Source organism: Labeo rohita, chromosome 22 (assembly GCF_022985175.1).
Source record: "Labeo rohita strain BAU-BD-2019 chromosome 22, IGBB_LRoh.1.0, whole genome shotgun sequence".
Classification (NCBI taxonomy): Eukaryota; Metazoa; Chordata; class Actinopteri; order Cypriniformes; family Cyprinidae; genus Labeo; species Labeo rohita.
Genome location: NC_066890.1, coordinates 42,874,594 through 42,901,453, shown reverse-complemented (window position 1 = coordinate 42,901,453; position 26,860 = coordinate 42,874,594). Strand labels below are relative to the sequence as shown.

The following is a 26,860-nucleotide window of genomic DNA, read 5'->3' as shown; positions in this document are numbered from 1 at the left end:
ATTTTTAATGTTTATTGTTGTGTGTCTGTGTTTATTAAGTTTTACTGATGTGACTTTTATTTTGAAGGGTTGCTGCGACGCCACCTTTTTCCTGAGCCAATGAAACTACAACTCCCATAATCCCTCACTCGCACGTAAACATCAACCCAGATGATAGTAACGTTACAGCTGGAGCTTCTGAAGCGATTCCCATGAAATGACACAAAGAGGCGCGGAGATGCCGGTTCGGTTCGGCGGGTCGCACTGAATTAAAACCCTTGACATGAGTAAAACGGACCCGAGAGACAGATGATGTTTACGCGCCATGAGTTTATCCAGCTAACGCGGGCCTGAAGGAGATGATGTGGCCTTTAGCTGTTAGCGCATCCGCTGTCCGCATTTCAGTGAGATAAAATGATGTAGCTGGACCTGAAGAGACAGACATTAGCGACAGGATGAATCTGAAGAAGTCACGGAGTGTCGGAGCTTCTTCCCCGATCAACGGACTCGGTAAACAAGGTGTGTTTTATTGAGGACTTCAACTGGGACATGATGGCAGATTTGGCCCTTCACTTTAACGGTCAATTGAGCGGTTACAGCTAATACTAGAGTTTCATCGATACTTTATGGGATTGAAATAAGGGGCATTTAATTTGTGCTACGTAAAAATAGACATATACGAAGATATAAGAAAATTTGTCAGAAGGACAAAATGTAAATATAAGAGTATTTACAGTATTATAATACATGCAGTATGTGCAAATCTATATGAATGTATGAAGAGTTTAGTTGTTTGCAAAAACAGGTAACTCAGTTTTTTTAAAATGTTCAAAAATTATGTTTTTATTGTGTTTTATTGCAGTTTGATTTAGATAAATTGGAATGCAGAACAGAAAAAAAACATGATTTTTGAAAATTGTTATAAATGGAGTTTGATGTTTTTGCAAATGAACTCTTCATATAGACAAATTACACAGTATGATACACACATACACTACATATATCATCTGCTAAACAGATGAATCGAAGAATATTTTCAGTATTAATTGTATGTAATATGTGTAAATGATGTATATATATAAATATACATAATTATATATTGGATTTATGTATGTATGTGTGTGCACATATATATGTACAGGTAGATAAATACAGTTATATATAAAGATAGATAGATCTAAGAATTTTTACAATATACACACACATTGATATATATATATATATATATATATATATATACACACACACACACAAACACATATTTACAGTATTCACACATTATTCTATTTAATATATAATATATATTTATTTAGGGGATTTTAGGACTTGATGCATGTATATAAATAAATTATATATTTAGATTAATACATTTGTAAATTAAGTAAATTAAATGATTGAATTAGTATAAATTAATCTTTATTTTGCTGTGTGTATATATATATAATATTTATTTATATATTATGCATGTATATAAATAAATAATATATTTAGATGAATAAAAAAATTAGGAAATTAAATGATTAAATTGGTATAAATCTTTATATATATATATATATATATATATATATATATAATTTAGGAGATTTTAGAAATATAAATAAAAAAATTATTTAGATTTAGAAATTAATTGAAATAATTTTCAGTTTTGTATAAATTACCTTTATCTATTATGCTATAAATATTTTGTGTATATATGTGTATAAATGTATTTAGATTAATAAATAAATTATTAAATTAATTATTACATTAGTATAAATGAATCCATCTATTTTGCTATATATATATATATATATATATATATATATATATATATATGTGTGTGTGTGTGTGTGTGTGTGTGTGTGTGTATATATATATATATATATATATGTATATATGTATGTATATATATGTATGTATATATGTGTGTGTGGTATGTATATAAATGTGTGTGTATATATATATATATATATATATATATGTGTGTGTGTGTGTATGTATATATGTGTATATATGTGTGTATGTACATATAAATATAAATATATATATAATATATATATATATATATATATATATATATATATATATGTATATAAACAAAAAAATAATGTATATAATGTATGTAAATTAATATCTTTCCGTATGGATAGTAGATAGATAGATGTAAAAATATTTAATAACATTAATATAAATTATATAGAGAAATTTAAATTATACAATTATTTTGTAGTTGTGTTTTATTTATATTTATATTTAAAATATAAATATAATATTAATTTATTTATTTACTTTTTTATTTTCCCCTGGGTGTGGGAATAATGAATTTCTGCTTCATAATGCCTCATGATCATTTCTCTGGGAGTGTTCTGTGAATTATTTTCTCATTATTCTCATTGTGCTCATTATTTCATATCTTAAACAGTATTCATAACGTTTTAGAAAGATTTATTGTCCATAAGATGTTTAAAAGTGTGGCATATTAGACTGTGCACTCATTAAGTGCTGTAAATCTGTTTTACTAAAACAAACTGCTTCAGATGTTTGGGACGTGACTGTATGTTGTGTGCCAGACCAAAATGCTTCCCTTTCAAAACAATCGAGTCTTTTAGATGTCCCGTCCCTCTGGGAACAGCTGTTTTGACCAAAACACTTGCGCAAATAAAGGGGAAAGGTGACAGATCTTAGTCAACTTCTCCATGTCCAGCAAACTTTTCTGCTGAGGCGCGTTTAGGCCGTGATAGTCCGGTGTTCAGGTGCTGACCGCGCTCGTCATGTTGGCAGATGCTGAGTCCAGACGGAAGAGGAAGACGGCGGAGATCGCGCAGGCCCTGAACACGACGCCCGTGGACGTGGCCGCTCTCAGACGCATGGCCATCAGCGAAGGAGGGCTGCTGACCGACGAGATCCGCCGGCAGGTGTGGCCCAGACTGCTCAACGTGTCTGTAGAAAACATACCTGAGCAACTAGGTAAGAGCAATATGAAATCAAAGTAAACTGACTCTTCTTGAGGAAAAAAAAACATACATAAATATAAATTAATGCAATTTCATCCAACAAAAAATGACATTTTCATCTTTGTAATGTAAAAAATATATTATTATTATTATTAAATTATAGTTTTTTATTGTATAGATTATGTATCTATACATATTTTATTGCATATAATTTAATTATATTAATTATTATTTATTTACATTTAAAATATTTATACAACTTTTTATAATGTTCAAGATAATTTACTCAAAAAATCTCATTCTCATCACTATAATGTGAAAAATATGGTTATTATTAATATTCAATTATTAAAGATTATTAGTAAAAATATATATATATATATATATAATTTTATTATTATTAAATATAATCTACAATTAAATAATTTATTATAATACATATTAATTGTTTTTAATATATTCATACATATTTTCATTAAAAAATCTAATTTTCACAACTGTAATGTAAAACTAATTTATATTTAATTATTAATATTTCTAGTCTACATACAGTTTATTAAATATACTTCAGTTATATTAAATATTATTTACATTTTTTAATATTTATACATCTTTTATTTGTTTAAGATAATCAAGTACAGTTCACTTATTTTCATCACTGTAATGTGAAAAATATATTATTATTATTGTTATTAAATTATTTAAAATATAATCTACATATTTATGTATAATTTATTTACAAATAATAATAATAAAATTAAAAATTAAATTAAATTATTACATATATAATTTCATATAATTTATAACTAATTATATTAATTATTTATATTTAAAACATGTACATCTTTTCATGATGTTCAAGACAATTAAGATAATTCATTCAAAAAATGTCATTCTCATAAATTTAATGTGAATACTTTTTAAATATAATCTACAAATAATTCATTAAATATAATGTAATTATATTACTTAATTCTCTTTAATACATTCATATATCTTTTCACAATGTTCAAGATAATCAAACGCAGTGACCTTCAACAAAAAAAATCTAATTTTCATTACTATAATGAAAAAATATATTAATATTTAATTATTACTAAATCTAATACACATATAATTTACTACATTTACTTTAATTATATTAATTATTTAAAATATTTATTCATCTTTTATTATTTTTCATGATTTTTTGATAAAATAATTGATCACTGTAATTTCAAAAATATATTTTTATGTAATTATTGTCAAAGATAATCTAAATGTAATTAATTAAATATAATTAAATTATTTTTTTGTTTACATTTTTAAATATTTATATATCTTTTAATGTTCAAGATAATCAAGCATAAAAAGACCTTGTTCTCATCACCGTAATGTGAAAATCATTTAATTTTCATTATATCATTATAATTATAATCGTAATACATATTATAGTATGATTTACATTAATTATTTTTATTTTAAAATATTTATGCAATTTTATTTTTGTTCAAGATAATCAAGTGCAATTACCTTTCACAAAAAATCTATATGTAATTTATTAAATATAATTTAGTTATTTTATTTAAATTTTAAGTTATTAATGCACATCTTTTATTTCAACATTTTTTATATATGCCTTAATTTATGCTGATAAAAGGAAAAACAACATGCCTGAACAACTATGTAAGACCTAAATGGAAAATTCAATGTAGAGATAAATCTAGTTTTTGTTTCCAGAGCCGGTCGATCGAGACAATAACAAGGACTTTAACCAAGTGCTTCTAGATGTTCAGAGATCCCTCAGACGCTTCCCTCCAGGTGAGCAGAACGACTCTCTGCTGCTTCTTCAGGATGTTCAGCTGGTCTCGGTTCATTTTTAAGCTTCCCTCGGTTTGTTTGCTGTATTTAATGGACGCAGGGATGCCGGACGAGCAGCGGGAAGGCCTTCAGGAGGAGCTGATCGATATTATCCTGCGGGTGCTCGTCAAAAACCCTCAGCTGCACTATTATCAGGGTTACCATGACATCGTGGTGACCTTCCTGCTGGTGCTGGGGGAACGACTCGCCACTGCCCTGGTGGAGAAACTCTCCACTCACCATCTCAGGTGGGCCAACGACAAAAAATAAAATAAAATTAAATTAAATTAAATTGTACCAATAAAAAATATAAAATACTATCCATAAAAGTAATAAAATATATTTGTACGTTTAAATACGTTTAAAAAACCCAAAATATATTACTTTGGCTTTGCTCTTTTATATTGTCATTATTTAATTATTATTAAATAATACAAGATTTAATATATATTATATATAATATAATCAAGTGCAATTACCTCCAACATAAAAAAAATCTCATTTTCATCACTCATTTGTGAAATTTGTGAAATTATGTTATTGTTATTGTTTAATTATTAAAAATATATTTTACAGATAATTTAGTTTATATAATTAATTTATTAATCATTATTTATTTACACTTAAAATAATTTAAAATATCTTTTCATTATTTATATATATATATATATATATATATATATATATATATATATATATATATTTATTTATTTATTTATTTATTAATGTTCAAGATAACCAAGTGTAATTTTCATCAATCACTTATTGTTAAAAATGTATTATTATTATTATTATTATTATTTAACTATTATTAAATTCAGTCTACATATAATGTATCAAATTAAATAGAATATTAATAGAACTTAATTAAGTTCATTAATATGTTTTGTTATAGTTTGTTATATAATACATATAATTTATTAATTATAATTTGAATTATATTCATTATTATTTAAATTATAACATATTTATAATTTTATAAATGTTTAAGTACAATAAAAAATTTGTAGCACTCATTTAACCTGAAAAAATACATATTATTTACTTCTTATTAAATGTAATCTACATACAATTTATTAAGCTTTAAAATGTATATACATATTTTATTTATACTTTTTTTTTATTTTTGATAAAAATAAATGAAAAATAAATCATTTCTTCAGCTACTGTATTATAGAATATGATTTTTTTTTGTTTGTTTTTAATGTCTAATAGATATTTTTCATCCATCTTACCTACATTACAGGGATTTTATGGACCCCACTATGGACAACACCAAACACATCCTGAACTACCTGATGCCCATAATCGAGAGGGTCAACCCTGAAGTGTACGACTTCATGCAGCAGTGAGTTGACGCCCGTTTTTGTTTGTTTTCTGTGTTTGGTTTGATTGATTTTTCTGTTTGGTCTTTATTATGTAACTTTAAAAGCATCTCCTGAAAGACTGATGATCAGTGCTCTTAATTCACTTTGAGATAAGTGTCTCTATTTCGTCTGCAGAGCCGAGGTCGGCACCATTTTCGCCCTGAGCTGGCTCATCACCTGGTTCGGACACGTGCTGTCAGATTTCCGTCACGTGGTTCGGTTGTACGACTTCTTCCTGGCCTGCCATCCCCTCATGCCCATCTACTTTGCTGCTGTGGTACGTTTCCATTTGTCGTCCTCAAAAGTATCTTCTGAAGTTTTGAGTCTCTGGTTTCTGATGTTCAGCAGAAGTGGGTCAGCAGTTTCTCTGCCGCCGCAATGGCGGCTATTTTTAGGCCTGAATCAGGCTGTGTTGTTCAGTCTGAATAAATAATTGACACATTCTGTCATGTTGAGACTATTTGTCTGTTGAACAATAAAGTACTGTGTTGTGCCACCTGCAGTCTTCACAAACTTGGGGTTTTGATGTTTGACAAAGAAGTAAGTGAGAGACTAAATACTAATAGCTTTATACAGAGTGAATTTCACCCCAAAAACAAAAAATATATATATTTTGCAAGGAAAATTAAAACAGCCCATGTTGGTTTAATAAGATTTTGGTTTAATATTTAAAACAAACAAACAAAAAGTTTAATATTTTAAAAAAAACAACATCAACCTTGTCATTACCATAACAAAAAAATAGATTTATAATAATTTGTTTTTATTTTTTAAAAAATATCGTTGTCATTACCATAATGCAAAACTGATTGTTATTACTGTAGCATGAAGTGAGATATTATTTAATGTTTTAAGAAAACTCATTGAGATTACCATAATAAAAAAAAATCATTGTCATTATAGTAACATAAAATATTATATAATATTAAAAAATATTAAAAAAAATATTAAATATTAAAAAAATAATAATAAAAAGTAATTAAAATTTTATATTTAAACAATTATTGTCATTACCGTAATCCAAAAAACCCTCATTGACATTAGAGTAACATGAAATAAAATATGATTTTTTAATATTATAAAAATTGTCAGTACCGTAAGAGAAAAAAAATATATATATATATATATATATATATATATAGATATAAAGATATATATATATATATATATATATATATATATATTTTTTTTTTTTTTTTTTTAAATCATTGTCATTACGTAACAAAAATCAAGATAATGTTTAATATTTAAAAAAATCATTGTCAGTACCATAATGCAAAATTAGTATTAGCAAAACATAAAACAAGATATGATTTAATATAAAAAAAATAGTTGTCATTACCATAAAGAAAGAAAAAAAAAATTGTTATTATAGTAACATAAAATCAGATATTATTTTCTGTTTTTAAAAAAAAAATCATTGTCATTACCATAATGCAAAAAAACTTCTTGTAATTAATTGACAAAATATATTAATTAAAATAATATATATTTTTAAATCATTATATACCATAATGCAAAAAAACTCACTGTTATTACCATAGCTTAAAGTGAGATGTTTTTTGTTTTTTAAATCTAATTGTCATTACAGTAACATAAAATATTATTTAATATTTAAAAAAAAAAACAACAACAACATTTTATATTTAAACAATTTAAAAAAAATTCTTGGTGTAATTAATTCATTAAATATTTTAATATTATTAATATTTTTTTAATCATTATATACCATAATGCTAAAAACTCATTGTTATTACTGTAACCTGAAGAAAAATCAAGATATTATTTACTATTTTCTTGAAAATCATTACCATAATGAAAAATCCTTATTGTCATTATAGTAACATAAAATTTTATATTATTTAATATTTAAAAAATGTCATTACCATAATGCAAAAAAACCTAAACATTCTTGTTGCATTTAAAAAAAGGTAAAGAAAAAAGAAAAAAAATTATTGTCATTATAGTAACATAAAATTAATATATTGTAATATTTTAAAAATCATTACTATAATGAAAAAAACCTTATTGTCATTATAGTAACATAACATTAGATATTATTTGATTTTAAAAGAATTGTCATTACCATAATGCAAAAATAAAAAAAACAATTGCTTTTGCAATTTGTAATTAACTCATAAAAAATGTATTCTTAAAATAATAATATTTTACATCATTATATAACAAAAATCAAAATATTATTTAATATATATTTTTTTTAAAAATCATTACCGTAATGGACACACAATTTTACAGAGAGTTTACATTATTCACATTTACATTTTACATTATCCATATACATTATAAGATTCGGTAGAAATCCAAACGCACAACTGCGCTCTGACTCCATTTCAATCCAAGCTTTTGTTTCCTTTTTGCAGATTGTGTTGCATCGAGAGGACGAGGTGTTGGACTGTGAGTGTGACATGGCCATGATGCACCACCTCCTCTCCCGCATCCCAGAGGACCTGCCGTACGAGACGCTGATCAGCCGCGCGGGAGATCTGTTCGTCCAGTTCCCTCCGTCCGAACTGGCCAGAGAGCGCAATCAGCTGTAAGTCTGTCTGCCTCGCTCTGAATGTTTTCCCACAACAAAAACGTCCCACAAACCGTTGTCTTTTGTCTCCAGAACGGCTGTTTCCACCTTCAAAGACTTTGAGTTGGCTTCAACACAGCAACGTCCAGACACGGTGCTCCGGCAGAGACGGAAAGAGCAGCAACAGCAGCAGCGCACACTGGACGCCCAGCGAGGAACGGTAGCGGTCGTCCAACCCACGGCGCGGCGCTTCATGCGTCTGGCGGTCATGGGGTTGACTGTGGCGTTGGGAGCCGCCGCTTTAGCCGTGGTGAACTCTGCCCTGGAGTGGGCTCCCAAACTAGACTTGCTCTTCCCGTGAAGGAGCTGAGCAACAGCACAGAAACACACCGTCTCATCTGAGGACTGAATAATTGTTATTTTGCCTTTTTTTTTTAAAATATTTATACATGTGAACCACTTAGACTAATGAATAAAATAATGTGTGCATAGTTGATTAAACAGCCTTTTTCCCCAGACACAGAGTGAGATATTCAGCTGAGAGGAGGTGCCACTTCCTTCAGTAGATGATGGAAATGTTTTCTGGATCTACTGAGGACAAGCGTCAATCCTCGTGTTGAATTGGATGTAGAGTGGAGGTATGTCTCGTTCACAAAACACGATCTGAGCAATTTTTTGTGTGAATCTTTTGTAAAAGCATTGTTTTTTGTCTTTTAACTTGAGGGAATAGTTCACGCAAAAATGAAAATTTGCTAAGAATGTATTCATTCTCAGGCCATATAAGATCAGAAAAGATTTAGAGAAGTGTAGCATTACATTACTTGCTCACCAGTGAATGGGTGCCGTCAGAATCACCTAAAAAATTTATTTCACCCAGAAATTAACATTTACTCATCCTCAGGTCACCCAAGATGTAGATAAGCTTATTTCTTATCAAAACAGATTTGGAGAAATTTAACATTGCAACACTTGCTCACTAATGGATCCTCTGCAGTGAATGGGTGCCGTCAGAATCACCCTAAAATGAACATTTACTCATCGTCAGGCTGTCCAAAATGCAGATGAGTTTACTTCTTCATCAGAACAACTTTGGAGAAATTTAGCATTCCATCACTTGCTCACCAGTGGACCCTTTGCAGTGAATGGGTGCCGTCAGAATCACCCAAAAATTAAATTTCACCCTAAAATGAACATTTACTCTCCCTCAGGCTGTCCAAGATGTAGATGAGTTTACTTCTTCATCAGAATAGATTTGGAGAAATTTAAAATTACATCACTTGCTTACTAATGGATGCTCTGCAGTGAATGGGTGCCATCAGAATCACCTAAAAATTAAATTTCTCTCAAACATTAACATTCACTCGTCCTAATGCCATCCAAGATGTAGATGAGTTTATTTCTTCATCAGAACAGATATGGAGAAATTTATCATTAAAACACTTGCTCACTAATGGATCCTCTGCAGTGAATGGGTGCCATCAGAATCAATCAAAAATTGAATTTCACCCAAAAATGAACATTTACTAATTTTTAGGCCATTTCATCAGATTGGGAGAAATGTAGCATTTCATCACTTGCTCACCAATGGATCCACTGCAGTGAATGGGTGCCGTCAGAATGAAAGTCCAAACAGCTGATAAAAACATTACAATAATCCACAAGTAGTCCACATCACTCCAGTCCATTAATTAACATCTTGTGAAGCAAAAAGGAAGCGAAAAAGTCCTTTATCCATATTGCTTTATTCAGTGAAAAAGCATCACGTCTGAATCAGGAGCGAAATGCGCATAAATGAAGAACCATTTATGAGCAATTCTAAACAAATATGTCAAGATTTTCATGTGAGAGGACAACAGGATGTGGACCACCATAATGGACTCATTTTGTTGCAGATGTTTTTATTAGCTGTTTGTACTCTCGTTCTGGTGGCACCCATTCACCGTTAGAGGATCCATTGGTGGGCAAGTGATGTAATGCTAAATTTTCCAAATCTGTTCTGACGAAGAAACAAACTTATCTACATCTTGGATGACCTGAGGGAGAGTAAATGTTCACTATTGGGCGATTCTGACGGCACCCATTAACTGCAGAGGATCAAATGGTGAATAAATCATGTAATGCTACATTTCTCCAAATCTGTTCTGATGAAGAAGCAAACTCATTGACATTTTGGATGGCCTGAGAGTGAGTAAAATTTTCAGCAAGTTTTCATTTTACTTTAAGAATTCATGTACATTGTTTGTTAAACAGTTTTTATGTAAATTGTTTGCATTAAATTGATAAATAAATAAATTATTTAGTAGTTTAGAATTTTTTAATTTTGGAATTTACATATAAAACCTGTATATTGCTTGTAAAACAAAGTTTTAGTTTTGATAGTTGTCAAATTTAAGTGCATGCAACAATTTACATAAAAATGCCTTTACAGATTATGGACATGGAAATGATTTATTCAGAAAATTGCTCAACTTGTCTTTTATGATTGAGACTTTATTGTACTTTCCATCATTAGAAAACCCAATATATTGAGACCAAAATATATCGAGTGCTGTCAAACGATTAATCACATTCAAAATAAGTTTCTGTTTACATAATACGTGTACTGTGTATATTTATTATGTGTATATAAATAAACCCACATAGTGTATATTTTAAAAAATATTGAAATGTATTTACATGTATATATTTATACTCGCATAATTTATATTATATATAAATATATTTAATATATAAACAACATTTTTCTTAAATGTATACATGCATGTGTGTATATTTATATGGATAATAAATACACAGCACACACACACATAAACAATATTTTATTTTGGATGCGATTAATCACGATTAATTGTTTGACAGCAAACGATTCGTTTGTAGAATTGGGAATTTAATCTGATTGGTTCAGGACCCCTTATGGGTCAGAATCTCATTTGTTTAGTGTACTTAAAATTAAGAAAGCAACATTTCACAAAAGCAAGGAACGTCTTTTTTTATGTTCAGAATTTGTATGTTCATGTTTTTGAGGTTATTTTTTCACTACATTACTGTTTTTTTTCTTTCCGAAACACCTTAATTACAGTATTTTTTTGTGATAAGTGCTGATCTTAGTACACAACTTGCAGTTTTCACCAATATCAGAACAGGAGTTGAAACCACTTCTGAATAACTTGATAGACTTGAGATTTCTTGAATCTGGAGTGTGTAAACGGTGAACGTGAACTAAGTAGTTTGTCCAGATCGGTGTTGAATCATGACACATTGTTATTTTTTGTTGTTTAAATGCTGTACAACATCTAAACATAGAGTAACATCCAAGTGGATATTTTTTCAGATGGAGATTTTAACATTGCTTGGTTGAAAACATTCTTAAATCATGATTTATTGAAATAACACGCTGCCATCCACATGAAACTACTGTTTGTGCTTTTACTTTGCATTAATTTTGCACTAAAGAACACGCTTATTGCTTATTTTTTGCACTTTGAGAGATCGTCGTAAGTTGTCTCTGGTTCGCTCATGTTAACGTGTCACGTTTGACCATGTTGCTAAATATGTTTAAATAAAAAAGAAAAGTAAATTGATTTGGGTAAAAATAGACTTGTTCTTTTTTAACAAATCTGATGTGAATTTTTAATTATTTTAATATGTTATTTAAAAGCATTTATTTAAAAAAAGACAAATAAATTGTATACAAGCTTTATTGAATCAAAATATTGTAAACAAGAGAATATCATCAACAACAGAATGAAAATGTTTTTACATGTTAAAAAATGCAATATGGGGAAAAACATGTAGTCTAATTATTATATCATTTTTGATTGTAAGTAATTATCAGAATTATGCATTTTCTGTATATTACAAAAAAACACTATGCATCTTAATTACTTTATTCTATTTATCTGCATTTAAATTAATATTTAACATTTTCATCTTTAATATGATTTACTCCTTCATTTTTCCATATTGCATATTTTGCTATGATCTTACGACAAAAATCTTTGGATTCTAGACAAAGATTGCCTTAAAAAACACAATAATGCTGTCCACTTACAATATCATTGCACAAAGTCCCAGAGCATCAGTTTGCCAGAAAATAGTAGTGATTTAAGACCATTTCACATATTTTTTTTTTAAAAAGTAACTTTTTCTTCAGTTCATACTATCCCATGAAACTACATATTTTGATTTTGTAAACACGTTCTTAATCTTTAGTCCTGAAACATCTCTATTAAGTATGAACTATATCTGGAAGAATGTGCCAGTGATATGACTAGACCGAGCGAACGTTTTAAAGCTATAATCGCAAACTGTACGTTTATTTTAAGGAGTTTGGTGAGTGTTTTGTTTCTGTAGCGGAGGTTTTTGCTTGTTAAATTAGCAAGACCGCTGGTGTTCAGTGGCAGTTCTGGCAACGCGGATGGCAGAGGACTCCGTTGACTCGACATTTGCAACCGCCTGATATGTCTCCAGCACCCTGAGGAGGTAAAACCAGGTTCAAGTTTGCCATCTGATGTTTGTGAATTACTAAACGAATGATTTCTGTATTTTTGTGTCTAACCTGAGGTCCCCATCGGGCTTGTTTAGTCACCCAGCAGATCTCGGTTTTACACATCAGACAACAGATCCAGTCACAGCCGTCTTTCTTCTGGACGATCACCTGACATTTAGGACAGTTCATCGCCTCGCCGTTCTTTAGGAGTTGCTGGAAGGGAAACAGGTCAATAGGTAACAAATATTTTAATGTTGATTCTTGTTAGTGTATTAGAAAACATAAAGCACAACCGGTGTAGTCTGATTCCCAAACAAATGACTCTTACGAATCAGACTGTTTTAGTGAATCAAACATATACAGTGTGACCAGTGAAGTCTGATTTGCAAACAAATGACTCTTATGAATCCTCTCTTTGTAGTGAATCAAACACATATAGCAACATTAGTGTAGTCTGGTCCCTGATCAAACGACTCTTATGAATTGGCTCTTTTCAGTGAATTAAAGCATACAGTGCGACTAATGTATTCTGATTACCAAACAAATAACTTATGATTAGGCTCTATTAGTCACTCAAAAGATTCTCAAATAACTCCTATCAATCGACTCTTTTTAGTGAATCAAACACAGACAGCACGACCAGTGTTGTCTGATTCCTGAACAACTTACTTTTTTGAACTGGCTCTTTTTAGTAAATCAAACATGGACAGCACGTCCAGTGTAGTCTGATTTCCAAACAAATGACTCCTATGAATCGTTTCCTTTTAGTGAATCAAACACAGACAACATGACCAGTGTAGTCTAATTCCCAAACAAGTGACTCTTATGAATCGTTTCTTTTTAGTGAATCAAATACATACAGCACGACCAGCGTAGTCTGATTCCTGAACAACTTACTGTTATGAATCGGCTCTTTTTAGTGAATCAAACACAGACAGCACGACCAGTGTTGTCTGATTCCTGAACAACTTACTTTTTTGAACTGGCTCTTTTTAGTAAATCAAACATGGACAGCACGTCCAGTGTAGTCTGATTTCCAAACAAATGACTCCTATGAATCGTTTCCTTTTAGTGAATCAAACACAGACAACATGACCAGTGTAGTCTAATTCCCAAACAAGTGACTCTTATGAATTGTTTCCTTTTAGTGAAACAAATACAGACAGCACGACCAATGTGGTCTGATTCCTGAACAAATTACTCTTTTGAATGGACTCGTTTTACTGAATCAAACACAGACAGCATGGCCAGTGTAGTCTAATTCTCAAACAAATGACTCTTTTGAATCTGCTGTTTTATTTGGGAAACAAAACATAGACAGCACGACCAATGTAGTCTGATTCCCGAACAAGTGACTCTTATGAATTGTTTCTTTTTAGTGAATCAAACACAGACAGCACGACCAGTGTAGTCTGATTCCTGAACAACTTACTGTTATGAATCGGCTCTTTTTAGTGAATCAGACATGGACAGCACATCCAGTGTAGTCTGATTCCTAAACAAGTGACTCCTATGAATCGTTTCTTTTTAGTGAATCAAATACATACAGCACGACCAGCGTAGTCTGATTCCTGAACAACTTACTGTTATGAATCGGCTCTTTTTAGTAAATCAGACATGGACAGCACATCCAGTGTAGTCTGATTCCTAAACAAGTGACTCCTATGAATCGTTTCTTTTTAGTGAATCAAATACATACAGCATGACCAGCGTAGTCTGATTCCTGAACAACTTACTGTTATGAATCGGCTCTTTTTAGTGAATCAAACATGGACAGCACGTCCAGTGTAGTCTGATTCCTAAACAAGTGACTCCTATGAATCGTTTCTTTTTAGTGAATCAAATACATACAGCATGACCAGCGTAGTCTGATTCCTGAACAACTTACTGTTATGAATCGGCTCTTTTTAGTGAATCAAACATGGACAGCACGTCCAGTGTAGTCTGATTCCTAAACAAGTGACTCCTATGAATCGTTTCTTTTTAGTGAATCAAACACAGACAGCACGACCAGCGTAGTCTGATTCCTGAACAACTTACTGTTATGAATCGGCTCTTTTTAGTGAATCAAACATGGACAGCACGTCCAGTGTAGTCTGATTCCCAAACAAGTGACTCCTATGAATTGTTTCCTTTTAGTGAAACAAACACAGACAGCACGACCAATGTGGTCTGATTCCTGAACAAATTACTCTTTTGAATGGACTCGTTTTAGTGAATCAAACATAGACAGCACGACCAGTGTAGTCTGATTCCTTAACAAATTAGGAAATGAGGAAATAACAAAAATTCCCATCCCTAGTGGGTGCTGTATCACAACTGCAATAACTTCAAATATTAACAAAAAAAGTTGAAGTAATTAATTTTCACTTACATCCAGCATCTGTGTGGTCTGTCGGGCTGCGTCATCATTCTGCGCTCGTATACGGAGGTCGTCCTGGTACTCCTTGCAGTTCATTCCCTTATGAATAGCCTTGACATGCACATGCACAGTCTTTTAGTTCACCATGGACTTCAAAACTAGGTGTGAACTAAACATAAACAAACTTCGTATTCACCTTGCAGAGGATGCAGTTGGTCTCGTTGCAGATATCACATGTGAATTCGTTCACATCATCTTCAAAGATGCACCAGCCGGCGCAGTCGGGCGTCTTGCAGTGATAACTGTTCTCACTGCGGGACTCTGCGATGTTCAGCCTCAGCTCTAGAAACTTCTGGTACTCGTCCTGAGAGAGAAGCTGGTGGGAAGCAGTGAAGTTTGTAAAGTGTGTTTTATTAAGTGAACAGGTAACTGCAATAATTCAAGACTAAATAATACTCGATTTATGATCTTACTGATTTGATTTCTCGATCTTGAAGTTTGCAGTTACAGGAATAAGCATCGTCTCTATGAGGACAAGCCACCTCGGCATCCATGCAGTTAAGAACCGTTTCCTTCAGACACTCCCTGTAGGATATACACAGTTGTATTTTACACTGTTTTAGTGGAACTATCTGTTTATAGTAATTGATAAACAGTCTCACAGCACCTGCAGAAGCTATGCAGGCACTCTCTCAGCACAGCGCCCTCTCCTGGCATGATGTTGCAAAAGCAGATGGCGCATTCCAGTTCAACCACGTTCGCCACCAGACTGTGGGCATCCGTTTCAAGGAGTTGTTGGAAATTCCTTTCCCGTTCATCATTTAAAGACTACGTAAATATACGGACAGACAACATGCATTATATTTCTGGTTTTTATGCAGCAACAATAGACCAAAACAAGAAAAGACAGTTGTAAAAATGCTAAAAAACCTTCATTGGTAAATATAAATGTCTAATTAAAAAATAAAACAATCGTAATAATAGTAATAGTTTTTTATTAATGACTGCATAAAATGAATTAAGGTTTGCTTTGATGAATAAAACGTTCATTTTTGATCACTTCTTCAGTTGGCAACAAATGAAAACGTTTTTGCAATTCATCCTGTGATGCAAAGTAAATCCCATGAAGACTCTAAATGTTCCCCATTTTCACTTTCCATTCATCTTTTTAAACAGTGATGTTTTGTGGTTGCTGGCATAATGCTAGGTACTTCCACAGTTTGTTCCACAGATGTAAAACTCAAGTTTTTTTGAGTGGTTTTCACCCCACAGTCCAATCTAGCAGTCCCTTGTAGTCCAGTATGTTGTGTCCCCTCAGCTAACCTGCTCGTACTGCAGGCTGGCGAGTTCCTCCTGCTGGAGTCTCCTGGTTTCTGCCTCGTCCGGCTGGTACATGTCAGGCACTACATAGTTGTCAGGTCTTTCTGTGCCGCACATCTCACAACCCGGACGTGTCGGTTTATTCAGAAACGTGCACCCAGGACAAGACCAACCCACTGACTATAAAACCAAATAAAATTATTATAATTAAGACAGATAGATAGATAGATAACAGATAGTGACTGAACTCTAGATAGAGCAACAGGTAGAATGGCAGAGAGTGGCAAAGAACTGTGAAAGATAGAGTTAAATGACTAGTGACAGAAAGATAGAGCAACAAATAGAACGATGGCTAGAACATCAGAAAGTGGCAGAGCATCAGAACCATAGAAAAAGCAACCGATAGAACGATAAAGCTAGAGACAGAATGACAGCTAGAGCGACAGAGAGATAAAGCAACAGATAAAGTGAAGGAAACCTAGATAGAGCGAAAGATAGAATAAGAGATCAAGTGAATAGAATGATAGATAGAGTGACCCAGCATCAGAACTATAGAAAAGGCAACAGATAAAACGGTATATGGAGTGACAGATAGAATGACAGCTAGAGCGACAAAGAACTATAAACAGAGCGACAGATAAAGTGATGGAAACCTAGATAGAGCAACAGATAGAATGATAGATCGAGCAAAAGATAAAGTGACAGATCGAAGGAACTATAGAATTACAGAGCAACAGACAGAGTGACAGAATGATAAAACAAACAGAACGATAGAGTGACAGAGCATCAGAACCATAGAAAGAGCAGCAGACAGAATGACGGATGGTGCTACAGATAAAATGATAGCTGGAGCGACAGAACAATAGATACATTTACATATAAAGCGATTAAAAAAACTGCATAGAGCACCAGATAGAATGATAAAGTGAGGAAACCTATAGATAGAGCAACAGATAGAATGATAGAGTGACAGGATGACAGAATAATAAAACGATAGATAGACCACCAGAACCATAGATAGAGTGAAGGATAAAATGACAAAATGAAATACAGAGCCACAGATAGAACAAAATATGAATGAACAGGTGAAAGCACGACAGCGCAATGGATAGAGTTACAGATAGAATGATAGAGCGACACAGAATGATACAGCTATAGACAGAATGTCAGAGCGACAAATAGAATAATGGAGTGACAGAAAGAACGACAGATTAAGTGATAGAGTCCCAGAACCATAGATAGAGTGACAAAACAATACATATAACTATAGATAGAATGACATAAACAGAGATAAAGCAACATATGAATGATCAGATGAAAGAGAGCAATGAATAGAGTGTCGGATAAAATGAAAGAGAATGATAGAGCAGTAGATAGAATGACAGAACGATAGAGCAACAAACAGAATAATGGAAGGGCAGAAAGAACTATAGATGGAGCAACAGAGTGACAGAACCACAGAGAATTATTGATAAGGTAATATATGAATGAACAAATGAAAGATAGAGTGACAGATAAAATGAAAGAGAATGATATCTACAGCTATAGACAGAATGATAGAGCAACAAACAGAATGATGGAATGGCAGAAAGAATGATAGATAAAGTATAGATAGAGTGCCAAAATCATAGCTGAAGTGACAGAACCACAGAGAATGATAGATAAGGTGACATATGAATGAACAGATGAAAGGTAGAGTGACAGATAAAATGAAAGAGAATGACAGAGTGGCAGATGGAATGATAACTAAAGCTATAGACAGAATGACAAAGCAACAAATGGAATGATGGAGTGGCAGAAAGAACAATAGATATTAACAGATAGAGTGCCAGAACCATAGATAGAGCGACAGGTAGAGTGACAGAAACACAGAGAACAATCGATAAAGTAACACATGAATGAACAGATGAAAGAGTAATGAATAGAGTGACAGATAAAATGAAATGGAACGATAGAGCGGCAGATAGAATGACAGAACGATAGAGCAACAAATAGAATGATAGATAAAGTTACAGATAGAATGCCAGAACCATATACAGAACGACAGATAGACCAACAGAATCACAGAGAATGATCAATATGAATAAACAGATGAAAGATAGAGTAATGAATAGAATGATAGAGCGGCAGATGGAATGATAGCTAAAGCTATAGACAGAATGACAGAATGATGGAGTGGCAGAAAGAACGATAGATAGTGTAACAGATAGAGTGCCAGAACCATAGATAGAGCGACAGGTAGAGTAACAGAACCACAAAGAACAATCGATAAAGTGACATAAGAATGAACAGATGAAAGACAGAGTAATGAATAGAGTGACAGATAAAATGAAAGAGAACGACAGAGTGGCAGACTGAATGATAGAGCGGCATAAAGAACAATAGATAAAGTAACAGATAGAGTGCTCGACCCATAGATAAAGTGACAGAATGGCAAAACAACAGAACGATAGACAGAGCAGACTGAACGATAGAGCTACGGATAGTGATGGATAGAAAGACAGACAGAGCAACAGACTAAATGAGAGAGCTCAAGATAGTGACAAAAAATTATAGATAAAGCAAAAGAGAGAATAATAGATAGACAGACCTGAGGTTTGGGAGGTAGAGGAGGCCGACTAGCTCCTCTGGCAACAAGCTCTGGTGGGCGATGAGGTGGGCGATCAATGATTTCAATTATATCTTCATTAAGAAGGAAATGTCGTTCAGTAAACTGATTTTTAATACACAACCTTTTTTAAAATCATAAATATAGGCTATATACCATCGATCCGTCTGTCCTCTTTCTCTTTTCTCTCTTGTTCGCGGCTCAGATTGGCAGCCTGTGCAGAGAGGATGAAGAGGAAGGCTGAATCGTCGTGGTCTTTGACCCCGTAATGAAACAGGGTGTCTTTGTCCTGGGCGAGACGCCTCCCGATCACCCAGCGCTGGAGGCTTGGGTGAAAGCCATAGTCATTACTGATCTGAAAGACAAATTTTGGGTTTCAGTTTCTATTTTCTTAATTCTAAAGTCCATCACTAACACTATTTACCTTTTCTTTCAGTTCTGATATTGTCATGTAAAGTGGTACCATCACAGTTATTGGTATGTGGGCATCTGACACGGCGTCCGCCACTCCTACCCTCAACCTGCCGTTACACAAAGCAAAGCAAAACATAACCATCACATACAGTTACAGATCCCCAATAACGAGTGTTTCTCACCGCAATGAAACCAGTCTAACAGCATACCTGATGCTGTCTTTAGAGTACGCATCAGGATTTAATTTGACACACACTGGGAGTTTCAGATCCAGAAGTTGATTCAGGTATTTGGTCGCTTCATCTTTGTCTCTAGAGTTGATGGCGTCACTCAGCAATCGAGCTGCATCCTCCCCTAAAACCGCAAAGATGTGTCATGTGTGAAACCTGTGTCTTACGATATAGAAATTTTTTTGCATAACATATTTACTAACACTCACCTTCTGTAATATTTCTTGAGGCATCTAGGGCAGTCATACTTTATCCTTGAAAGCTTTTTAAAAAAAACAAAGAGAAAAGATAATAAATAATAAAGAAAAACTATAATTTTAAATATTTTTTTAAATAACTAAATATTAGTGCTGGGCAACGACTAATCACGATTAATCGCAATTAAAAATAAAAGCATCTCTGTACATAATATATGGGTGTGCTGTGTATATTTATTATGTATATGTAAATACACATTCATGTATATATTTAAGAAAAATATGTTTTTAAATATATTTATATATACATTATTTGAATATAGACATGTAAATATTTTCAAAATATACTGTGTGTGTTTCTTTATATATACATAATAAATATACACAGTACACATATATTATATAAACAAAAACTTTTATTTCAGATGCAATAAATCGTGATTAATCGTTGCCCAGCACTACTTAATATTAAAGAAAAAATAACTTTATTTTATTCATTAAAATAGTTTAAATATAAGTACAAATATATATTATTGTATAAAATACAACACAGTTTATGTGACAACTGTTTTAAATAGTCATTAAATGTAAAATATTTTTTAAATAAATATGTATTTTTACTTTATTAAAATAAATATGTAATATAAAATGTATATTACATTATACTCCAATATATATTATAGTAAATGTCCAAAAAAATATAGCAATCCCAGAGTTTGAGCAACAATTCTTTTAAATAAAGTATTTAATATATTTAAAAATAATAAAATATTTCACATATTATATTATTACATTATATTATTTGTCTAAATATATTGAAGTATATACGCAAAACACTTATATTTACACTTATATATACACAAATACCATTATATTTTTTTTTGTACATATTGATTCCCTTCCAGAAGAGTACTGTGGTTGTACCATGGTATTTTATTTTTTTACACGCAGTGGTACTGAATGGTTACCATACTCGTGTGGCAATTCCAGAATACCATGGTGCTATACTCAGAAATGCTTAAAAACATGTCACTACAAAGCTAGTTTTTGTTATACTTACTGTTAATGTTGTTAATTATTCCTAATACTAATTAGCCCATATAAATACACAAAAGTGTGCTACGTACTACGTACTTTAGCCTCTATGTAACCAACCAGCGTTAACCAACTTAACCAGCTAATAAGTAACAAGCGCTCAACAGCAGAGACAGTGAACATATGAGGAAATAAACTTACCAACCATAGGACAGCAGTATTTAAACACTCTTCGTGTTGTCTTTGTTTTTAAACGACACCGTGTTGATCAAAACATACGTGCTGCTCTCAAAATCGGGGTTTTGAGTTCACAGAAATGAAAAGTGAAACGAAGCTGCTTCAGGAAGTTCCAGTCAGGAAAGTTTCGACCCAGAGTTGCGCAACTTCATCAAACACAGATGCGGAAGACATTCAAAGATTGTATTTAGTTCACTGTGGGATTTATGCTATGAAGCAATAATAATATTAATCATCATCATCATCATAATAGTTTTAACCAACAATTGCAAGCAGAAAAATACAATACAATACAATAAGTATAATGAACTGGGAAAAAAAACAACAGTAACGTATTTTAACGAACAGTTATCAATATATAAGCCAACTTTCGTTGAATCTGTCTTGAAAGAATCAATTCGTTATGGATTTCCCTGTTGTTTTATTATTTTTTTAAACGACTTTTATCGTGTTCTCGCGAGATTTGACAGAGCTGGAGGGCGCATGGCGATGCGCATGTTGTGAGTAAAGGACAAACACGACCTGCAGTTCTGTAAGTTTATGTTTTCTAACAGTTAGTTGGTTAGTTTTTACATAGTGACTAGAGACTCTTTAACTAGTATACGTCTTTTGGGAGTTATAGCTTGTACATAACTGACACGTGATCTGGAAAACACGGAGCTTCCATAAATGTGTTATTTAAGCTACTCTACTAATTCAATTTATGATGAAGTGACTTTGTTAGATGGTAAAACCATGTTGCTTTGTCATATACCTTGTTATTATATTCGTACTGAATATGGAAATCGTACCTTGACATGTTTTTGTAGTATTCAGCACTGAAAATTGATCTGAACTAATGAGTTTTCATCTGTTTGTTATTTAAGCAGATTCCCAGACCATCTGAAAGGATTTAAGCATCAGGATATGGAGGAACCCTCTAAATTTGAGCGATATGTGTACAAAAATGCTTCTGTTTATCATTATATGAAAATATCTCTGTAAGTGTCATGAGACAGGTCAGTTTTGATCTGGTCATTTTTAATGCAATTTGTTTTAGATGGTGCACTTAAAATGGTCAAACCCTCAATTTTTATTTGCCATTTTTATTTTTAGTGTTCTAGAGAATGGACAGAAATACATTTCTGATGCACAGTTTAAACAACTGATCATCTGTGGACTTAAAGACCTGTATGGAGAGGTGAGCACGTAGTATGTCTGTCTTTGTTTACAATTTAAGAGTGGCATTTTGATTCTTTACAAAATAATGCAATGCATCATGAAATTTGAAATATTAGGATTCATGTTGATCTGGTTTGCTCCAGTTCATTATGTCTATAATATTATTTGTATAAGGCACAACTTAACTGCAGGGAAAATAATCTAAAAATAGATTTTGGATAAGTGTAATACATTGAGAATTATTTATTTAATCATTCACAACTATTCAAAAGGTTTTGAACAATAAGATTTTTAATGTTTTTTTTTTTGTTTGTTTTCTTTGTTTAAGAAGTCACTTCTGCTCACCAAGCATGCATTTGTTTGATCCAAAGTACAGTAAAAACTGTAAAGTTGTGAAATATTTTTACTATTTAAAATAACAGTTTTCTATTTGAATATATTTTAAAATGTAATTCATTCTTGTGATTTCAAAGCTGAATTTTTAGCATCAATACTCCAGTCACATGATCGTTCAGAAATCATTCTAATATTCTGATTTGCTGCTTAAAAACATTTATTATTATTATTATGATGTTGAAAACAGCAGAGTAGAATTTGTTCAGGTTAGATATTAGACTGACAAGAGCTTTTTATTTCTTTGGATCTTTCTATTTATCAAAGAACCTTAAAAATTGCTCAGCTGTTTTAAATATCGATAATAATAATAATAAATGTTTCTTGAACAGCAAACCAGCATATTAGAATGATTTCTGAAGGATCATGTGACTGGAGTAATGATGCCGAACATTTAGCTTTGATAACGAGAATAAATGAAATTATAAAATATATTCATATAGAAAACAGTTATTTCAAATAGTAAAAGTATTTTGAAATTTTACTGTTTTTACTGTACTTTGGATCAAATAAATGCAGGCTTGGTGAGCAGAAGAGAATTTTTACTAAAACAACAAATAATGCGGAAATGTAAAATAATAATATGTGATAATTATAAAATGACTTAAATTCTGAAATCAATAAATAAGATTTTAATTTTGAATGAAAGTTTAATAATCAAGTTCTTTGTATAATAAAAACACAAATAAAAAACTATTCAAAAAAGTAATTATTCTATATTCTTTACAGTCCATAGACCATTTTCTGTGTTGTAAATAATCTGAGCTGTAGTAAAGAATTAGTTTTTAACTTTATCCTGATTCCCGACTGTGTATAATGATTTTTTTCCCCTGCATGCCAGGTCGGAGCTTCTTTTCCATTTGATTTGCTGAAGTTTGATCGGAACGAATTGACAGGCATACTAAGAGTGAACAGCAGGTAAGAAATACTCATACAACAAATCTGATACATTTAGGCCAAAGTGTTTAAACACAGTTTACTTGATACGCAGCTGTTATAAACATGTAGAAACTTGGTGTGTCCCTCAGGGCTCAAGTTTAGGACCATTTTAATTGCGAAATTCTGTCGTAAATCACGTCTGAAATACAGGGCAAACATTTTTATCTATAACTAATAAACACTTACGGATTTGTCCAACCCATTTTGTCAGTCTAATGATGTAATATTCTGTTGTTGTATTTTTTTTTTTTTTTTATCTCAGTGGGCTGGCGAAATTGTGGAGCGCGTTGACGTTACTGGGTTCATTTCAGAAGGAGGCTTGCGCATTCAGAGTTAAGCAGGTACGTTGTCCCCAGTGTTTAAAGATTCACATAAGATGTACTCACCCGCTTGTCATCCAAGATGTTCATGTCTTTCTGTCTTCAGTCATAAAGAAATTGTTTTTTGAGGAAAACATTTCAGAATTTTTCTCCATATAATGGACTGCTATGGTGCCCTGAATTTGAATTTCAAAAATGCAGTTTAAATGCGGCTTCAAACGATCCCACATGCAGTTGTAAATGATCCCAGCCAAGAAAGAAGGGTCTTATCTAGTGAAACGATCTGTAATTCTAATAAAAATAATACAATTTATATACTTTTTAATGTCAAACACTCATCTTATCTTGCTCTTCCCAACCTCTGTTTTGTTCCGGTTCATGACAGTTAGGGTAGGTCGAAAAACTCTCAACTTCAAAATCGCCCTATATCGCTGTTTTACCTTTTTTGTTAAGGGTGTTTGATCTTCTTTGCATGTCCACTTTGCAAAGACTGGGTCGGTACTTCTGCAGCGATGTAGGATGATTTTGAAATTATTTTTGAAGTTGAGGGAGAAAATCCGATCTGAGTTTTTCGACATACCCTAACTGTCTTGAACCAGAATACAAAGAGTTTTGGGAGAGCAAGACAAGACGAGCGTTTGAGATTAAGAAGTATTTAAATTGTATTTTATCGTTTCGCTAGATAAGACCCTTCTTCCTCGGCTGGGATCGTTTGAAGCCACATTTAAACTGCATTTTGGAAGTTCAAACTCAGGGCACCATATCAGTCCATTATATGGAGAAAAATGCCGAAACGTTTTCCTCAAAAAAAAAACAATTTCTTTAAGACTAAAGAAAGAAAGACATGAACATCTTGGATGACAAGGGGGTACATTATCTGTAAATCGTTGTTCTGGAAGTGGACTTCTCCTTTAAGCTGATTAAATATTTACTTTGCTCTGAGTTTGCAGTCTGTTGGCACTAGATGTCAGTAAAAAGCTTGTGCATTGATTGTAGACCTGCTAGGAATGACTAGACACAATTTTAACACGACCATTGGCATTCTGTCAGCCAGAGTGCGTACTTTGCAATTTGCGTCAGATTGCAGATGGGCGGTTACAGTGGCGGCTGTTTATCTCGTTTTATATACAGAACCCCACTCAACTTCTAATCCATGTCACAGATATCCATGTTGAATGCAAATTTCTTTCTAATTTTCTTTCTCTCATTGCAGGTTTCGCCATTTTTACTAGCGTTGTCCGGGAATAGCCGTGAGCTTCAGTTTGGAGACCAGCTGATGTCCTAACAAACATACCTTGGAAAAAAAAAATGACGTTTTTTCTCAGAAGAACTTTTTTCAGCAGAAATATATACAATTTTGTCAACTCAGCGTTGATGGTTCCCACATCCCTCACAGTAGGGCACAGGTCGCTTTACGTGGGCGAACGGGCCTCACTAAACAAAACATTCAGTGCTGGAGACGTCGCGCTTTTTGCTGAGCTGACGGGGGACACGAATCCTCTCCACCTCGACCCCGAATATGCCAAAACGACCTCTTTCGAAAACCCCATTGTTCATGGAGTGCTGATTAACGGTCTGATCTCAGCAGTTCTTGGGACCAAGTTGCCCGGCAAAGGATGCGTGTTTCTCTACCAGGAAATTCGCTTTCCGGCGCCCCTCTATATTGGAGAGGAGGTTGTGGCGGAAGCAGAGGTCAAAAAGATCAAAATGTCCTTCGCTTTTATTTCTGTTTCCTGCGCTGTCAAAGACAAAGTGGTCATGGAGGGAGAGGTCATGGTCATGATGCCGCAAGACGCACAACAATCATGAGGAATTTGAGTGAATGCTGCCGTTCAGTTCATGTTTGAAATGTCCTGCCAGGAGTGAAATGTTTTTCTTGCTTGTTTTTGTTCTTTTGAAATGTAACATGTAATTTAATATTCCTTGTTTTTTGTTCTCTGAGAAGTTGTTTGAATAAAAAACAGTGTGGGAAAATAAACAGCTCTTTGACTTAGTTCTTAGGTGAGTCCAACCTCAGCAAAGAGATCATTTTCTGTTCCTTTCAAATAGTTATTTAAAAAAAACATAAGGCTAACATAATAGTGCTCAAATTACATGGAATCCACCAGCAAATTTCAGCTTTTCTTTCAAACAAAGCCTTTTTTCCAGTATAGTATAACATCCAGGTTCTTCTCCATAAGTGCTTCAAATAATCTGTCTTAGTCCATACATATATATATATATATATATATATGTATGTATGTATGTATGTATGTATGTATGTATGTGTGTGTGTGTGTGTGTGTGTATATATGTATGTGTATATATATATATATATATATATATATATACACACACACACATACATATATATATATATATATATACATATATGTATATACACACACACACACACACATATATATACATATATATATATATACATACATACATACATACATACATATATACATATATATATATATATATATACATACATATATACATATATACATATATAC

General features: G+C 32.3%; 4 protein-coding genes across 7 annotated transcripts; 3 read left to right on the top strand and 1 right to left on the bottom strand.

Moving 5' to 3' along the window:
- The first annotated feature begins 129 nt into the window (after window positions 1-129).
- Window positions 130-11,986, top strand: tbc1d20 (TBC1 domain family, member 20). Its single transcript, XM_051094113.1, has 8 exons — window positions 130-498; window positions 2,740-2,925; window positions 4,632-4,712; window positions 4,813-4,999; window positions 5,998-6,099; window positions 6,254-6,395; window positions 8,500-8,672; window positions 8,748-11,986. Exons 1-8 carry the CDS (start codon window positions 435-437, stop codon window positions 9,013-9,015), a joined length of 1,203 nt encoding a protein of 400 aa, XP_050950070.1. The 5' UTR covers window positions 130-434; the 3' UTR covers window positions 9,016-11,986.
- Window positions 11,987-12,393: 407 nt separating this feature from the next.
- Window positions 12,394-21,675, bottom strand: rbck1 (RanBP-type and C3HC4-type zinc finger containing 1). The gene is made up of 13 exons (XM_051094112.1): window positions 21,511-21,675; window positions 20,287-20,339; window positions 20,057-20,201; window positions 19,858-19,954; window positions 19,590-19,788; window positions 19,416-19,507; window positions 16,829-17,005; window positions 16,173-16,333; window positions 15,979-16,090; window positions 15,702-15,881; window positions 15,518-15,616; window positions 13,213-13,356; window positions 12,394-13,128 (listed from the first exon to the last, which is right to left on the bottom strand). Exons 2-13 carry the CDS (start codon window positions 20,321-20,323, stop codon window positions 13,048-13,050), a joined length of 1,524 nt encoding a protein of 507 aa, XP_050950069.1. The 5' UTR covers window positions 20,324-20,339; window positions 21,511-21,675; the 3' UTR covers window positions 12,394-13,047.
- Window positions 21,676-21,949: 274 nt separating this feature from the next.
- rpp14 (ribonuclease P/MRP 14 subunit) lies at window positions 21,950-25,712 on the top strand. Of its 4 annotated transcripts, none has more exons than XM_051094115.1 (6): window positions 21,950-22,078; window positions 22,416-22,526; window positions 22,642-22,726; window positions 23,942-24,018; window positions 24,302-24,380; window positions 25,573-25,712. In XM_051094115.1, the coding sequence occupies exons 2-6, from the start codon at window positions 22,453-22,455 to the stop codon at window positions 25,642-25,644; spliced, it is 387 nt and encodes a 128-aa protein (XP_050950072.1). In that variant the 5' UTR covers window positions 21,950-22,078; window positions 22,416-22,452; the 3' UTR covers window positions 25,645-25,712. The 4 variants fall into 4 exon arrangements, with proteins under 4 accessions (XP_050950072.1, XP_050950073.1, XP_050950075.1 ...); XM_051094116.1 differs by having other exon boundaries at window positions 21,954-22,078; window positions 22,413-22,526; XM_051094118.1 differs by lacking the exon at window positions 21,950-22,078 and adding an exon at window positions 22,096-22,273.
- LOC127153159 (hydroxyacyl-thioester dehydratase type 2, mitochondrial) lies at window positions 25,668-26,368 on the top strand. The gene has a single exon (XM_051094114.1). It carries the CDS (start codon window positions 25,668-25,670, stop codon window positions 26,166-26,168), a length of 501 nt encoding a protein of 166 aa, XP_050950071.1. The 3' UTR covers window positions 26,169-26,368.
- Window positions 26,369-26,860: the final 492 nt, after the last annotated feature.